This window comes from Mustela nivalis (assembly GCF_964662115.1).
Source record: "Mustela nivalis genome assembly, chromosome: 10".
NCBI lineage: Eukaryota > Metazoa > Chordata > Mammalia > Carnivora > Mustelidae > Mustela > Mustela nivalis.
Genome location: NC_139029.1, coordinates 25,753,881 through 25,773,074, shown reverse-complemented (window position 1 = coordinate 25,773,074; position 19,194 = coordinate 25,753,881). Strand labels below are relative to the sequence as shown.

Sequence of the window (19,194 nt, the reverse complement as noted above, 5' to 3'; positions counted from 1 at the left end):
TTGTCCAACAACGTATGGTCAAAGATAATTCAACAATGAAGACTTAACTCCTCTAACAACCAGTACAGGGTACTGATAACGAACTACTGAGGAAGGTCCACCGATTTACTTCTACAGTCTAGAAGTAAAGTATATGTTAGCTGCTGGTATAGTGTTCAACTTCACTGACACTACCAAACCAAAAATGGCTTCTAAAAAGTAAATACAACTTCCAGTTTTATTTTTGTTACACTGTATGGAAGTTATAATTTTACTAAAATCAATAATAAACCAAAGAGTTTCTCCTCAGAAGTCCAAATATGCTATAAATCAAGACAGAAATATAAATGAACAATTTATAAAAAGATAACCATAAAAATTAAGCACTTTAGGAAGGCATATCATGAAAAGAATCAAAATAAAAGATAAGCATCCTACCATTAGGAAGTATTGTAGGTTCCCATATTTTCAAGAGTTTGGTAAGTTCAATCATAAATCTGGAATAGGGCTCAGTAAAAATGTTATCTATTCTACCATTTTCAAACAGGTACTACAAGAGAAAAAATGGAAACATATATGTTGATACAAAGAAAACACAAGCTTTTTTAAAAAGATTATTTGAAGGAATAAAGTTTACCCTTAATTTTTGCCCTTAACATTGTGAACCATTTTAAGGAAACACCTTGACATACCAGGATGCAAACTATAAGGTCCTTTTCATATGAACTATCAATATCCCAACCACTGAGCTTGCAAAGTAAAATTTTCTATTTCCTTTTTAAAACATGCATGATACAGGATAATTATAATAAATACTACAAGTACCTTTTACTCAGTTCATGAAACTGATATACTAAAAACTGGTTCTAATTTGTATTTTCCAAATCATTTTTCAAACTAACAGGATCTGAATGCAAATGTACTCTCAGAAGTTTTTGGTTTTTTAGCCTAGTTACAAGATCACTTCTTGAAATAATTCAGTTAGCTAGTGTCAGGGGACCTAAAGATACCCAAGTTTTAAACCACAGCTCTCAGCTCTCTGCCCTGCAACCCAGCCTTCAAAAAGTTCAAGTCCAATTATAGGATATAATACTATCCTAATTATAACAAAGAATCATTTCACAGAATGGGAAACATGAAACAACGTGGGTAAAGTACTGCTAAAAAACATCTTGAGGGTAGAGGGCAGGTAGATGACATCACTCAGAGAAATAATATGAGAATTTACAGAACAACACAAGGTATAATTACATGCCGAAAATCTTTTGCTGTTTTTGAGATTCAGTATTTTTGACTTATTTTTCTATGGCTATTTTGGTTTTCTGCTCTTTTATCCAATGTGTGACCTGGAGAAAAACTTTAGTTACATTTGTTCTGGCTAGTGAAAATTATAAGCCATTTCAACATACATTTTTAATAGGCCTCTTCAAAGGCAATTCATGACATTGCCAGATTACAGTTTTACTGTTGAGAAGTATTCACCTTTTTCTTTTTTTTTTTTTTTTTTTTAAAGATTTTATTTATTTACTTGAGAGAGAGACAGTGAGAGAGAGTATGAACAAGGAGAAGGTCAGAGAGAGAAGCAGACTCCCCATGGAGCTGGGAGCCCGAAGCGGGACTTGATCCCGGGACTCCAGGATCATGACCTGAGCCGAAGGCAGTTGTCCAACCAACTGAGCCACCCAGGCGTCCCGTCACCTTTTTCTTCTTTTAATAATTTTCACAACCTAAAAATATATATCCTCATTACAGAAAAAAGTTAAAATACAGAGAAAGTAGAAGAATGACATACTCCAACTCACTACTTATTAGAAATACAGAGCTGAGTTTTATACCTTTACTCAAACGCATGAATCATATAAAATAAAAGTTTTAAAAATCACTTTTCCCCCTTGGACCAGGAAAAAGACAAAATTGCCTGTTCTTGCCACTTCCATTTAACATTGTACGTGAAGTCCTAGCCAGAGTAACCAGGCAGGAAAAACAAAGGCATTCAAATAGGAAAGGTTCTAAAGAGTAAAACTACCTGTTTATAAATGACATAAGCCTACATACAGAAAATTCTCATACATACACACACATGAAATTGTTATTCAGCAGTTAACAGGATACAAGCAACAGAAAAATCACTTGCAAAGAACAATCCAAAAAGGAAATTAAGAAAATAATTCAATTTACAATTGTATCAGAAAGAATACTTTAGAATAAATTCAACCAAGGAGGTACATGACTGACACACTTAAAACTACCAGAAGGAAAAAAAAAAGTTAAGAAATTAAAGAATACTTAAGAAAAACATCTCATGGGGTGCCTGGGTGGCTCAGTGGGTTAAAGCCTCTGCCTTAGGCTCAGGTCATGATCCCAGGTTCCTGGGATTGAGCCCCGCATCGGGTTCTCTGCTCAGCAGGGAGACTGCTCCCCACTTCTTTCTCTGCCTACTTGTGATCTCTGTCTTTCAAATAAATAAATAAATAAATAAATAAATAAATAAATAAATAAAATCTTAAAAAAACCCAAAACTCGTATTCATGGATCTGAAGAGAATACTAGTAAAATGGCAATATTGCCAAAGGCAATCTACAGGTTCAGTGCTATCCTATCAAAATCTCAATTTTTTAATTTTTAATTTTTTTGTAGAAAGGGAAAAGCCAATCCTCAAAGTCATATGGAATTGCAAGGAGCCTTGAAGAATCACACTTCTCTATTTCAAAATTTAGTACAAAGCAACAGTAATCAAAATAGTGTATATTGCCTTATGATTAACCATGCAGACCAATGTATTAGAATTGGAAGTCCAAAATGAGCACATGTCAAATGATTTTCAACAAGGATGCTAAAACAGACCATTCAATGGAAAAAGAACAGTCTCTTCAACAAAAGGTGATATCTACATACCCAGTTATCCCTAACTCACACGTATCCCTACCCTGCATGAGATTTAAAAAAGAACTCAAAATGAATCAATGATATAAGAACTAAAACCATAAAACTCTTAAAAGGAGACAGAGGGGTAAATTTTCATGAATTTCAATTTGAAAATGGATTCTTAGATAAAACACCAAAAGCATAAGTAACAGGAAAACTGAACATCAAAATTCAAAATTTTTATGTATATTTTTATGCATACATATGTATACTAACAAGAGAATGAAAAGAAAACCTGGAGACTAAGAAAAAATATTTGCAAATCACATTATCTGATAAAGGGTTTAATATTCAGAATATAAAAAAAATCCTACAACTCAACAACAAAAAGACAAATGACCCAATACAGAAATGGAGCAAAGGACTTAAATATTTATCCAAAGAGGACAAAAAGAAATGGCCAACGAGCGCATGAAAAAATGCTCAATGGCATTTAGTCATTAGGGAAAGGCAAACCAAAACTACAATGAGATATTACCTCACAGCCATTAGATGACTATTAAGAAAAAAGGAAATGAACAAATGTTGGCAAGGCTATGGAATACAAATAGAACCCTCATACACTGTTGCTGAGAACATAAAATGGTACAGCCACTGTAGAAAATGGTTTGGTGGTTTTCCAACAAGCTAATCATAGAGTTACCACATGACCATGCGATTCCACCTGTAGGTATAAGACTCAAAAGAACTAACAACAGACGTTCAAACAAAATCCTGTACATGAATGTTCACAGTTTGTTCACAGTATCATTCACCTTTCGTGATAGCCAAAAGATAGAAACTGCTCAAATGTCTATAAACAGATGAGTAAATAAACAAAATGTAGTATACACCCAAGCATTAAATAATTTGTACACCAAAGGAGTGAAGTACTGATTCACGCTACAACATAGGTGAACTCTATGTTGCAAGAGGCCAGACACAAAAGGCCACATAAAATTGTGTAATTCTATTCAAATGAATAGGCAAATCCATAGAGATAGAAAGCAGATTTAGGTTGCCAGAGATGAAACGGAGGAGGTAAGAGGGAGTGGCTACTTAATAGGAATGATATTTCCATTTAGGGTATTAAAGTTTAGAGCAACATAGTGATGAGATTGTACAACATCCTGAATGTACTAAATGCCACTGAATTGTACACTTTAAAATGGTTAAGTTTTGGGCGCCTGGGTGGCTCAGTGGGTTAAGCCGCTGCCTTCAGCTCAGGTCATGATCTCAGAGTCCTGGGATCGAGTCCCGCATCGGGCTCTCTGCTCAGCTGAGAGCCTGCTTCCCTCTCTCTCTCTCTGCCTGCCTCTCCATCTACTTGTGATTTCTCTCTGTCAAATAAATAAATAAAATCTTAAAAAATAAATAAATAAAATGGTTAAGTTTTATGATAGTGTATTTTATCATAACATAAATATTGTACTACACTACTTTAAAAATATATGTCTCTAAGAGTTTTCCATGTAAATATATATAAAAGCAATTCACTGCTTTTTAACTACTCTACAGTATTCAACAGTACAGACAGATTATAGATGATTGAACCATTATTATTTTGATGAACATAAAGATGGTTTCCAATTTTTTGCTGCTAAAAACAATGCTACAATGAAAATACCAGTACATGTCTATGTACAAGTGTGTGCATTTCTTTGGGGAAAAATACTGATCAATGGATTTACTAGATGGAAGAATCTACATGCATTTAAAGTTTTGTTTTGTTTTAAGATTTTGAAGTAATCTCTATATTCAACCCGGGACTCAAATTCATAACCCCAAGACCAAGAGTTGCATACTCCACTCACTGAACCAGCCACGCACCCCTCCATCTATTTAAAGTTTTAATAGTCACATCAACTTGCCCTCTGAAAAGGCCCCCACACAAGAAAAATGTACACCTATCTTCACTAATACTTGGTATTACCAAACTTTTCAATCTTTCAATTTTTAATCAGCCTAATGGGTGAAATTTTTCTTTGGTTATAGTTGAACACCCTTCATATTAGAGAGGTGGTCCACCAAAGTGATCGTAAGGTCAGACTCTGAAAATAAACCATCTGGATTCATACCCTGGCCCTGCCAATTAATATCCTGGGAACTTCAGGCAAGTTTTAACTCACTGTGCCTCAGCAGAAAATGGTGATGATGAGAGTCCTTACACATCAGAGGGGCACACTAACAAATAAATGAGTTAAAATATGAAATAAGCTTATATTAATACATAGCAAAGACAGTAAATGATTGTTAGGCATTCCTATACATTATATCTGTTGGCTGTTGATTTTCCTTGTTACTTGTCTATTTGTTTCTTTTGTCAATCATCCCCCTTCTTGGCTAATGTTAACAGTGGTGGCCCAGGTGTTGATATTTCAGTTGAATTTAGTTTATTTCTTTACATTTTTATGTATTTCCAAAATTCTTTAAAATAAGCAAAATTATTTTTATAATCAGAAAAAAAGCAGGACATTTGAGATGTCAACATAAGTAACTTTAAAAATCTTTCCAGGAAAGTTATTATTTGTCAAAATTGGTAAAAGGCTCATAATATTTATTTTCTAAAACAATCAGCTGACAATTTATTAACTTACATAATCTTTTTATTAGTATTTTATACTCATTTATAACTATAAACATGATAAATACACTAGAAAAAACCTTCATAAGTTTATGACTTATCTCATAAATTAGAGAGTATTTTATAGGTACCAGAGTATTTGGTATGCAAAGCAGTCAAATGCTTTTGACTGAAATCACAGCAACAACGTTTTGATTATATTCAAATCAGAACAGGAATCACTACCACACTTGACATCTCCACTGATAAAACCACAAAATGTTCTTTAGATTCATAATATCATAAACTCTATAAGTACAGGAAGTCTGTTTAGAGTCTTCACAATTTTTACCTAACCAAAATGCACACATGGTAATAAATTTTATTGGTTGAAAGAACCTACAAAAGTCCTCTTGTATGCTGATTTTAAAAATTATCTTTTACAATCAAGGAACTGAACCAAAATATAAAGGGAGCAATTATTAAATAAGGAAAGTACTCTTTTGAATCTAGGGGAAGTGAATGCAGCTTGCATAACTAGATACCATTGCAAACATTATTCATCAGAAATATATTTGTATCATGTACAAAAGTGAATTTCAGATGTATTAAAGATAATCTTAAAAAATTATTTTTTGGAAATAAATTAATGAGATTTGAGTACTTAAAAGTAGGAAGTCCATATTAAGCAACATAGAAAAACCAGGAATTTTAAAGGAAAATAAATGATTATTAAACTATGTAAAAATGAAAAATTTTTAAATGGCAAATATACAAACAAAAACTGGAAGACAAAAATATACTGGAAAAACCTGTTTCAAGCATTTACATCAGAGTTCCTATCCCCGACATAAAAGAGATCCTAGAGACGGAAAGGAAAAATCTGAATGACCAACAGCATAAAAAGATTCTACTTTATAAAACTGGAAAATACAAACTGGAGCCTAGACCATAACAACATTAAAAAGAAGAGAATTCAAGAAATGGGCATGCATAACACTGCTGGTAAAGCTGTAAATTAACCATTCTGGGTAGTAAAATGAAAATCTATATTTGGGGGTGCCTAGGTGGCTCAGTTGGTTAAGCATCTGCCTTCAGGTGCGGTCATGATTCAAGGATCCCCGGATTAAGCCCTACCACCTCTGGCTTCCTGCTTAATGGCACGTCTGCCTCTCCCTCTGTCCCTCCCCGCACCCATGCTCTCTCTGTCTCTCTTAAATAAATAAATGAAATCTTAAAAAAAAAAAAAAAAAAAAAAAGAGGGGCACCTGAATGGCTCAGTGGGTTAAAGCCTCTCTGCCTTCATTCAGCTCAGGTCATGATCTCAGGGTCCTGAGATTGAGCCCCAAATGGGGCTCTCTGCTCAGCAGGGAGACTGCCTCCCCGCTTCCCTCTCTGCCTACTTGTGATTTCTGTCTGTCAAATAAATAAATAAATAAATAAATAAAATCTTCTTTAAAAAAAGGAAAGAAAGAAGGAAAGAAAAACCTATATATGCTTTAACCTAAAAATAAAAGCGCCAGTTTATCAGGCATTCAAGTAAAATATTTACCAAAGCACTGTTTTTAAGAATAAGGGGGAGTAACCTGAATACTTTAAAAGAAGAAAGGGTGAATAACTGGTATACTCATATTCTGCAGTATTATGCTGCTTGCTTTTATAAAGGAAGCAATTTGATTTATACTCACCTGGAGGGACACACAGATTGAGAAAAGTAAGCTGCAAAAGAATGTGTATGGTAACAACCCCATTTTGCTAAAAACTAAACACATCTAAAATATCTATACACATTCATAAATGTGTGGCACAGGACAGATGCAACACTGGTTATCAGAGACTGGGAATGAAAGAGAAAAAATTATCCTTATATGTGTTCAACTCACTGTTTTAACAGTTACACTGAGCACACGCTACTTTTATAATTTAAAAACAAAACTTTAGGAATGAATGCCTAAATAAAAGAATATCCTCCCCACCATACAAATTGAAGAAAATCTGGCAAATAGAGAAAAAAAAAAATTTAACAACATCCAGAGCCTTACCACCCGAGATGATAACCATTATCAACCTATTTTGGTGCGTTTCATTTTATTACATATTTATAGGACTGGTTTTTAAATCACTGTATGTTAACATATACCAAAGCACACAGAATTCATACTCTCATTTTGTTCATTTAATGCTTTAATATTATATTTTTACATGTTATCAGAAGTTACTCTGTGAACAATTTTTATTGGCTACATAATATGCAACTTTATAAATATACCATAATTTACTTAAACATAATACTCTGGGGGGCGGGGGTCTGGGTGGCTCACTGGGTTAAAGCCTCTGCCTTCAGCTCAGGTCATGATCCCGGTGTCATGGGATCGAGCCCCGCATCAGGTTCTCTGCTCAGAGGGGAACCTGCTTCCTTCTCTCTCTCTCTGCCTGCCTCTCTGCCTACTTGTGATCTCTGTCTGTCAAATGAGTAAATAAAATCTCTGGGGGGCATTGAAGTTATTTCTGATTTTGTGCAAACGATGTCTGAACTTCAGAGTATTAGCCCTATCAGATTCCCAGAAAGTATTACTGGTGAAAGAGTATGAACATTCAAAAATATTCCTGAAACATGTGCTCAAAACTGCTTTCTAGAAAGTGTGTACTAATTACCAACAGCTATGAAGGCAAATTCCCTTCACAGAATTCATATCAACAAAAACTGTTATAATTTTTTTTTGCTAATGTGATAGACAAATAATGGTATATATTTTTATTTTGTTTTAAGATTTTATTTCTTTACTTGAGAGAAAGAGCATATGAAAAGACAGAGGAGAAGCAGACTCCCTGCTTAGTAGGGAATCCAACATTGGGCTCGATCCCAGGACCCTGGAATCATGACCTAAGCTGAAGATAGCTGCTTACCCGACTGAGCCACCCAGGTACCTCTGTTATTTTAATATGCATTTAAAAAATTTTTAATGAAACCACACGATCTACATAAACACATATACACATACAGTCACCTATGTCACTTTTTGTGAATTTTGTTATTTTTGCCTTTTTTGTCCATAACTGAATAAAATGCACTATCCTCAATTTCTGTTCTTCTACTAATAGTCTCAATTTGACTTATGATATGATCAAGACTTTTAAACCAGGGGAAGTGGTTCATTAAGAACGGAGTATAAAAGCAATACCAAACGACCACATACACTATAATTTTTCAACTTGAATCAAAGGAGCTATCAAAATTATTAAAAACGCAATATATTTTAGAACAATTACTGAAACTGATACCTGCTGAATTCCAAGGCACAAGTATAAGATACTGTCTGGATCATATTTTTCACCATTTGGTCTCCGCACCTCTTGGATAAACTGGCATAAACCCAAACTCAACTCAGCGAAAGTGCAGGACAGAATATCTTCCTTCAGCTTGATAGAACGGACTACGAAAAGGTAGAAAACATCTGAAATATTAACTTATTAAAAAACATTAATTTATGAGAAACACAGTAACATTATTCACTGAAAAACTACTGACTACTACTGTGGGCTCAGGCACTGTAGTGTACACTGGTGAATACATGGATTACAGATAAACCCGATCTCAAGGCTTTTTCAGTTAAAGAAATAACAATGCAGTGCACCATGTGTAACATGTGCTATGACGGGTTGAATTTAAGAAGGATTCTAGGAAAGCAAATGAGGACCATCTATCTGACAGGGAAGGGTCAGGTGAGATTCTGGAGGATGCAACACAAATGCCAGACCCTGAAAGGTTTAAAAGAGTTAAACAAATGAATAAAGAATGGTAATCTAAGGACATAAAAATATTCACCAAAGCATATTCCACAAAATACTAGTAACATGAGAGCTGGAGAAAACCGGGATTCTAAGATCTGATAAATTTAGAAAACAGCAGCATATTATATCAGTGTCTAAAGAATTTTCAAAGATATATAAAAAGAGGTTTATTAAAGGTTCTGAGTATCTGTATAAAAATGCTGTGTAACTTCCTCTAACTCAGATTAGAATAGAGAACACTTCAAATAACATACAACATCTTCATGCCCCTAGAAATGCTGAATACAGAAAAATGAAGATTGAGGGGACTCAGATGTACAGGAAAAAATCAAGAAGGGTAGATCAGGGTAGACTGTTGTAAATCTAACCTAGCATATTAAGGCTTTGAAGACAACTAGGAACTGAATTAATTTTACCAGGAGAGTGACCCAATTTGATTTGCAGAGATCCTATAGAAATTGCAGATCCTACAATTTGATATGTAGAGAAACTACTCCAGTAGAGACTCTACTTCAATTCGGATTAAAGTGGAAGCACTCTTTCTAGTCACTGCTACTCTGCATTTAGACAAGTTTGCATGTTTTCAAAGACGCACCTGAGCTTCCCTGATTTGGTTTTGCAAAAGGTAAATGGTGGTTCAGAAGGGCAAGGACCATGTTTGACCTTTTCACCAAAGTAACTAACCACCATGCATGGTACATACCTGGTACATAAATTCAGTACTTTTTGGATGAATGAATAGCAGAAATGAGTAGGCATCTCCTGCGGTTATCGCATTTAGGCCTGGTAGTCTAATATAATATTACCTCTTCATTCTCCCTACCCCTTTCTTCTTTAAAACAAAGAGTGTTGTGGTTCAAACTGGGAGTTAAAGGGCATAATAAATCTCCCTCACAGAAGTATACTTTTATCACTCAGCAGAGATTATACATGATCTGCAGGAACTCAGTGAGTCAGTCACAGACCACAGCAGCCAGTAACTGCTCCAATAAGGAGAGTGACATGTACCTAAAAGCCAGCAGGGTGGACTGAGATGAAGCCAAGAGTGCACGCAATTACCTGGTTGTTAAAAAGAAGGTATAGTTGGAAAGAGGCAAAATATCTAGTGACAAAGACATATTCATCCATTCCTGCCATGCCCATCTCATTCCACAAAGATTACAGCAAGTATCTTACATAAAACACAGATAATAAAAAAAAAAAATAAAAACTAAAAACAAAAGTTTAGAATAGGAACTTCAATACCAGGGAAGAAAAAAGTTCAAGTAGGCTCTAAAATTAAACACTGCTGCTCTATGTGAATTGTTTATTGGGTCCCAAATTTCCTAGCACCCAGTCTCACAGAGGTTATTATTAGGAAAAATTCCCACAGAAGAGAAAAGGCTTTTCCAGGTATTTTTCTCAACACCACCACCAGAAGCAGAAGTGTTACACTGGGTTCCATATGGGTTATTTTACAGATAAGGGCTCAAGAATACAGATTTGAATCACCCACATAATGTTAGAGAAAGGAACACAATTCCTCATATTTGTGTAACAGATTCATGCCCATACAACCTTACCTTTATAACAAGCTCTTTATAATTGAGAACAGGATATTAATTTCTCTTTTACCATAAAACTCCAAATTTTAAACAATCTCAAATATTCCCATTTACAAATTTAAAATTGGCAATAATATTAAAAGTGATTCAGAGAATTCAGACTACAAAGAGAGAAATGATTTTACCTCTACAGCTTGGGTCTGAGGATTCTTGAGAGAGTGCATGGTCTTGAGAACTTCCTAAAGAGTCAGAACATGGGCTAGATGCAGCATGTTCAATACCTGACAAGAAGAGAAAAAGAAATAAGAAGTTTAAATAAAAATGGGAAAATTTAACACCAAAACCAAAGTTTTATGCAGTTTTGACCTAGTAGGTATCCCTTTTGTATAGATTGATGACTTGAATTATATAACCCCAACCCTCTCAATCAAGACACAAATTCATGCTGTGTATTTACCGCCACATTTCAGATCCCCCTGCTCTTCCTTGGCATTTTTCCACTGAACCCAGTTCTTCCAGGCATTTACCCCATACATGTATTTCAGTGTCATCCCAGACACTGAACACCCCTGAAAGGCTCCTTGAATAAGACTTCTGGGCTCCACAGCTACTATAGACTTCTTCCGTCCCTGTAAGAATTTCAAAAATTCACAGAATATAAAATTTAGTTATGAATCTTTAAGAAACACAGTTCTCAATGAAAGAAAAAAATAAATTTACAGAACACACAATTAACTATTAGACCCTAAAGATTCAAGCTCTTCAAGCTAGAAAGAGTTTTAGAGGTTAATCAAAACCACATGAGAAAAAAAGAGAGAGCTGAAATGCAGAACTCTAATAATTTCTAACATTAAGTACTCACTATGTGCCAGATACTGAACCCACCCAATGAGGTATGAATAACCGTTATTACCACTCAGGTCTACTTCATGGAACAGATGAGCAGATCCATTCTGGGATACAAAAAAGACCCCATATATTCTCTAATTACAATCAAATCAAACTAGAAACCAATAATGAAATGATGTTAAGAAAATCCTCGAGAATTAGAAATTAAACAACACATTTATAAATACCCATGGTCAAAGAAGAAACCACAAATGCAATTAGAAAGTATTCTGAACTTCAGTGAAAATGAAGACATCAATTTTTCCCCCACAGTACTAAAGCTTACAATGACATTTATAATATTAAAATGTTTCTATGAAAAATAAATCAAAGTCTAAAATCAAGAATCAAAGCTTTACTTTATGAAACTAAAAAAAAGTAGACCACATTAAAACCCAAAGTAAGAGGGGCATCTGGATGGCTCAGTCAGTTAAGCATCTGGCTCTCGAGTTCAGCTCAGGTCATGATTTTGGGGTCATGAGATCAAGCCCCACATCAGGCTCTACACTGGGCATGGAGCCTGCTCACCTACTTGGGATTCTCTCTCCCTCTCCCTATGTCTGCCTTTCTCTGTCTGTCTCTACCACACACTAAATATAAATGAATAAATAAATAAGATAAAACCCAAAGTAAGGAAAATTAAAGAAATAATAAAAATAAGGAAAAAATCAATAAAAATGGGATAGAGGATAAAAATAATAAAATTAAAAAGCTGGTTCTTTCAAAAATTTTTTTAAAAAATCAATACATTTCTAGCTAGAATGATCAGGAAAAAAAAGACAGAAAACATAAATTACCAATACCTGACCCTAGGTACATTAAAAGGGGAGTTAAGAGAATGCAGTCATGCCCATAAACTTGATAAGGCAGATGAAGGAATTTCCTGAAAGACACAAACTAACAAAGCTTGCTCTAGAAGAGATAACCTAAATAGCCATAAACATTTAATTCATAGTTTAAAATTTTCCTACAAAACCCCTGTAGACCCACCAGTTAAATTCTATCAATTTTATTTTAGAAAACAGAAAAGGAGTAAACACCAACTCACTGTACAATGCTACCATTATGCTGAGAACAAGGCCAAAGAATCTATACAAGACTACAGATCAGGGGCACCTGGGTGGCTCAGTGGGTTAAGCCTCTACCTTCAGCTCAGGTCATGATATCAGGGTTCTGGGATTGAGTCCCGCATTGGGCTCTCCGCTCGGCAGGGAGCCTGCTTCCTCCTCTCTCTCTCTCTCTCTCTCTCTCTCTCTTGCCTCTCTGCCTACTTGTGATCTCTCTCTGTCAAATAAATAAAATCTCTGAAAAGAAAAAAAAAAAGACTACAGATCAATCTCTCTCTTCAATGGAAACATTTATAAAACTTTAACAATATATTGGCAACCTGAATCCAGCAACAGACAAAAGAATAAATACATCAGAATAAAGTAAGGTTTATCCCATGAATGCAAAGTTAGTTGACCGTTTTAAGAATTAATGTATGTCATCATTTAATAGACTCAGAAAGGAAAAACCAGGTAAGTATCTCAATAGATTCAAGAGATCCACCTGACAAATTTAACACAAATCATGATAAAAATTTTCAGCAAATTAAAAACAGAAGCGAACTTCCTGCCTGATAGGGGCTATCCACAAGAAACCTACAAGTAATATCACAGCTATTATGGCAAGACTGAACACTTGCCCTAAGATAGAGAATAGGCATGAAGATCTGCTCTCATCACGAATATTTCAACACTGTACTGAAGTTAGTACAATACATTAAAAAAGAAAAGAAAAAAGAAAGTGAGTATGAGACTTGAACAGTATAAAACACTTGTTGTTTTATAAAGATTTTATTTATTCATTTGACAGAGAGAGAGTACAAGCACGGAGAGCGGCACATAGAGTGAGAGGGAGAAACAGGCTCTCTGCTGAGCAGGGAGCCAGATGCAGAACTCGATCCCAGAACCCTGGGATCACACACTTGAGCCGAAAGCAGCCACTTAATGAACTGAACCACCCAGGTGTCCCTAAAACACTGCTGAGAGAAATTAAAGACAAAGGAGAAAAATACCATCTTCATAGATCGGACAGCTCAAAATTGCAAAAATATCAATTCTCTGCAAACTGACCTATGGATTCAGAACAACCCCAACCAAAGTTTTAGCACGCTTTTTTGTAAAAACTGGCAAGTTGATTCTAAAATTTATATGGATATGCAAATGATGATTTTGAAAAAGAACAAAGTTCAAAGACTTACACGCCTGACTTCAAGATTCATTATAAAGCTACAATAATCAAGACATTTGGTACTATATTAAAATATACAAAACAGACCTATTAAAATAGACATTGTTCCCTATTCAAGGGAACAGAACAGAAATTCAGAAATAAACCGACACATATATAGTCAGCTGATTTTAACAGAAGTGCAAAACAGGGGCGCCTGGCTGGCTCAGTCAAGCATCCAACTTTTGATTTCAGCTCAGGCCATTATCTCAGGGTCCTGGGATCAAGACACACAACAGGCTCTGTACTTAGTGCAGAGTCTTCTTGGAATTCTCTCCCTCCCCCCTCCCTCTGCTTTTCCCCCTGTGCTCTCTTTCTCAAATAAATAAATGTTTTTTGTTGTTTTTTTATTAAATGCAATGTAATTCAAAAAAAAAAATAATTCAAAAAAAAAAAAATGCAATGTAATTCAATGAGGGAAAGCACAGTCTTTTCCAAGATGGTACTAACCAACTGGACATGACAAACAAAAACAAGAAACCTTGATATTTTACTCAATTCATACATAAAAATAATCTTGGAATGACACATATAAGCTAAAGTATAAAACTAGAAGAAAACATAAGAGAGTATCTTAGTTCTCACAAGTTAAGCAAAGACTTTTACATGGAATACTAAAAAGCATGAATCATAAAAGAATAAAAAATTGATAAAAAAGGACTTTTACAAAATCACAAAAGTTCTGCTCTTCACCATTAAGAAAACAGAATTGAAACTGCAGAATAGGAACAAAAGTCATGTCTGAGAAAAGAATTATATCCATAATAAAGAACATAACTCAGTGAGATGACAAACAACCCAGTTTAAAAAATGAGCAATAGTTCTAAACAGACACTTTACAAAAGAAGATATAATAATGACAAATATGCACATGAAAAGATGTCCAACATCATCAGTCATTAGGAAAACATAAACTAAAGCCACAGTGAGATACCACTACGCACTGGCTAGAATGGCTAAAATTAACTGACAATACCAAGTATTAGCAAAGTCATGGAGCTGATTGGAACTCATACATTCTTGATGGGAATTCAAAATGGTACCAGCTATTACTTTGGAAAACCATTTGATAAGCTTTCTTACAGAGTTAAAAACACACATACTGTAAGACCTAGCAATCCCACTTCTGCGTGTTTTTCCTCAAATGAAACTGTATGTTCACACAGACATTTATATCTAGAATGATCATAGCAGCTGTATTTGAAATTGCCCAAACCTGGAAATAACCCAGAATTTCCAACCGTTAAACAAATTCTGGTTTGTCCATACAATGAAATGCTACTCAGAAATAAAAAGGAATGAATGGCCTTCTGATACATGAAACAACATAAGTAAATCTCCAAAACATTATGCTAAGTGAAAGAAGCCAAACAGAGAAGACTATGAATTATGTAATTCCTTTTATATGACATTTTGAAAAAAGGCAAAGCAGCATCAATTTGCAAAGGAGATTGGTGGTTATCAGGAGCTAGAGAAAATTGATTCCAAAGGTCATGAGGGAGCTTTTTGGGACAGTGGAAGAGCTATGGTTATGGTGGTAATTACATACTAAATATGTATGTTGAAGGTCATCAAATTTTACACTTAAAATTTATAAATTTCTGAATCCAATTATAACTCCAAAGAGATAATTTTTTTAAAATAAGGCTATTAGTGGGGCGCATGGGTGGCTCAGTGGGTTAAAGCCTCTGCCTTTGGCTCAGGTTGTGATCTCAGGGTCCTGGAATCAAGCCCTGCACTGGGCTCTCTGCTCAGCAGGGAGCCTGCTTCCCTTCCTCTCTGCCTACTTGTGATCTCTGTAAAATGAATAAATAAAATCTTTAAAAAATAATAATAAGGCTATTTAGTCTTTCAGTTTTAGTATGGGAAAATCCTATCAACATAATAAAGAGTCCGTGTGAATTTCACCATTATACTATATTATAAAAAATAATAACTTCATTGTTATAATATGTAAAAAAGAAAAAAAACTGAATTTAGAGACTTTAAAAAAAGTATACAACGAAGATTATAAAAAACTTTTTAAAGTAAAATAGAACAAAACACCCTTGATTATAAAAACCAAAGAGAAAGACCATGATAAAAGAAATACAAAGTAATGATCTTTTTTTTAACAACAGCTGTCTGTCATATTATTGATATTTTTAGTTCATCAATTATAATACAAATTCATTAAAATGTAATGATTATGTGGCACATACAAAGGTGTTCTGTCATATGCTATTGTGGAGTGGCAGGAATGCTGTTCTTTCTTGTGTCTGTATGGCTGAAGCCTGGACCATGAGTAAGTACATGCTCCTAGCTCATCAGACCCCAGTAACTCCAGAATGACTTACTGTAACACAAGTGAGTAGCAGAACAGAGTAACAAACTATCCACTAGTAAACTGCAAATTTTCCTGGTAACCCTTTTATCAGATGGAAAAGGCTTTTAATGATGATCCAGATGATGACAATGGCAACAAACCCTGAGCAGCTACATAATAACCACATACTAAGCATATGCCATGTGCTGCACTAGAAAACTTATCTTACCAACTCTATTACCGAAACATCAAGGTTTACACATCCCTTTAAAATATTCAAAAGATGTGGTTCTTGATTATACAAAACAGGAATGAAGGCACAAAACTACAAGACTGTGTAAAACAATATATGGAATACACTAAAAAACACCAAGGAAAGAAAATGGTAAAAAAATTAAGCTACTGCTTACTCTTCGTCTAGGCTGAGGGAAGCCATCTCTGTGCCGTCGTCTTGTTCGGGAACGAGCCTGAATTCCCTGTCCTTTATTCAGCGGGTCAAAGGATTCTATAATAATTAGCAGAAAGCATAATTTGAGGTAAATAACTCACAAATTTATATAAAGACAGACTGGGGGAGGAAACATCAGGTAATCATCTCTATATTATTTTGTTCATGATAAAATAACTTACTTATATTCTTAAAAGAAACAAAAAAATATAGCACTTAAAAACTTCTTTAAAAATCAAGGAAACCTCCTACATGGTTACAATGGAAAGGTTAAAAAAAATTAACCATTTATCATTTAACCTTCAAAGGTAGGGATCATTTGTGTCCTAGATTATTACACAGTATATCTGCTTCATAATGTCAACAAATCAAGATGTTCTAAAATCAAGAGTATTTTATGTCACACAAACCAGATGGAAAATCTGCTTCCAGATCCTGCTCAGTTTCCCCTTTTGAGAGTGATTTCAAGTCTGAATCAGCATCTTGCACAGCATTTGACTTTAAGGCATAATGATTCAACTCTTCCTCCCAGCTATGTGGAGTAGATACTGCCTCTGATTCAAGGTCACCACTGTATGTACTTCCTTGGTCTGAAACAGACAGAAAACAAACTCAAAATAAGACAGACTCTATATAGCTGAGAAGCCTTCTTGAACTCCAGAATAACAAAACTGAGATATGATTGCTGATTTAACTAAAACTAAAGAATGAAAACTTCTTCACCAGCCTCACAAAACTGGCTTCATATTCTTGGTATACACTTTAGATTTTATCTCAATTAATCCTTAAAACCAGTATGTGAGGGGTGACTGGTGGCTCAGTCATTAAGTGTCTGCCTTTGGCTCAGGTCATGATCCCACGGTCCTGGGATTAAACCCCACGTTGGGCTCCCCGCTCAGTTGGAAGCCTGCTTCACCTACCCCCAGACGCCCTTCTTGTATTCACTCTCTATCTTTCTCTCTCTGTCCAATAAATAAATAAAATCTTAAAAATAAAAACAACAACCCAGAAAGAAAAAAAACAGTATCTGAGGTACCTTTTATTATTCTCATTACATATAAGCATACACAAACACCTGATGCACCCTACAAGTAAATAAAATTGCAAATATTAAATCCAAGGATACTAATACTTTATTATTTATATTACTAAATATTTTCTTTTAAAGATTATATATATTTATGAGAGAGAGAACACAAGCGGGGAGAGGGCAGGGAAGACGAAGCAGCAGACTCCCTGCTGAGCAGGAAACTTGACAACAGCTCTATCCCAGGACCCAGGGATCATCACTTAGGCTGAAGGCAGACACTTAACCAACTGAGCCACCCAGGCGCCCCGAGGATTGTATTCTAAGATCTGAAATATATGTAAAATTACAAACCTTTTTCAAAAATCTTGGTGTCTAGGAAGAGTTCCTGTTCAGAAGTTTGGGATCCTAAAGAAAGAAAAAAAAGGTATACATTTAACAACTTACATGTATATATAAAGTAAACTGGATCTCAAGTGAAATAACTGCATTACCTAAATAAATCGTACTAGGGAATGCTAAAATAGCCTTCATATGGAGAAAGAATGATTCATTAATAAAACTAGGCATTAGTGGTAAATGAAGTCAAAGAAATTGACTGGTAACAGTAGTTATATTTCTAGGTTATATTTCTAGTAGTTATATTTCTATATTTTCTGTCACTGAAAAAAAGAAAACATAAGTAGGTATATTTCTAGAGAAGTCAGGTCAAGAGAGACCTTTATTTTAGATTTTACACTCCTGTGCTTTCTGAATTTATTTTTTTTTATCATGAAACACATATGCACACACCCACAACTTACAAATTGAAAAATATGCTTTGAATTGCTTTTTTCTCCCAAAATATAGTATGCCTTACCACTGCACTGAAAAGAACAGAGTTTTACCAATTAACTACTTAAAAAATAAAAAGTGTAAGGACTGAAAGTAAAAAAAAAAAAAAAAAAGAAGAAGAAGAAGAAGAAGAAAAGAAAAATGCTTTTTAAAGCCTAGGAAAATTGCTTTTTTTCTCTGAAATCATATATAAATTAGCCAGTTCCCTTCAGATGGAATTCATTTCTCCCTCCTGCATGTTTCTAAACCATTTGATTTTACTTATGTGATTACAACTATCTTTCTTGAAGGTTAGTTTTGAAAGTTTTTTCAGTCTGACTCAATTTTTACATTAAGGCAAACTTACAATATTTATACAGAGGAAGCACCTGAAAATGTTAACTATTAATATGAATGGAGATGACAACCTAAAATGAAGTTTATTATCAGGAACTGCTCGAACTTCTAAACCAATTATCAGAAATTAGAAGATAAAGCACAGGGGGCAATACCCTAAGACATTAAATTCCACATACAAATAGGTCTCAAATTACAAGATTATATACTAGAGAGCAAAATGAGACCAGAAACTGAGATAATAACAAATAGGCTTTTTATGCATCTCTGAGAATATATATGATTTTAAAACTTAATGTC

General features: G+C 34.6%; 1 protein-coding gene across 11 annotated transcripts in view; it reads right to left on the bottom strand.

Annotated features, from left to right (window-relative positions):
- Positions 1-19,194, bottom strand: part of ZMYM4 (zinc finger MYM-type containing 4) — a 150,206-nt gene that overhangs the window by 7,046 nt on the left and 123,966 nt on the right. For all 11 annotated transcript variants that reach the window (XM_082686833.1, XM_082686834.1, XM_082686831.1 and 8 more), the window contains 7 exons: positions 18,079-18,132; positions 17,108-17,287; positions 16,660-16,754; positions 11,240-11,411; positions 10,968-11,063; positions 8,729-8,880; positions 418-529 (listed from right to left, as the gene is read on the bottom strand). In XM_082686833.1, coding sequence (XP_082542959.1) covers positions 418-529; positions 8,729-8,880; positions 10,968-11,063; positions 11,240-11,411; positions 16,660-16,754; positions 17,108-17,287; positions 18,079-18,132 — 861 coding nt within the window. The remainder of the gene's footprint in view (positions 1-417; positions 530-8,728; positions 8,881-10,967; positions 11,064-11,239; positions 11,412-16,659; positions 16,755-17,107; positions 17,288-18,078; positions 18,133-19,194) is intronic.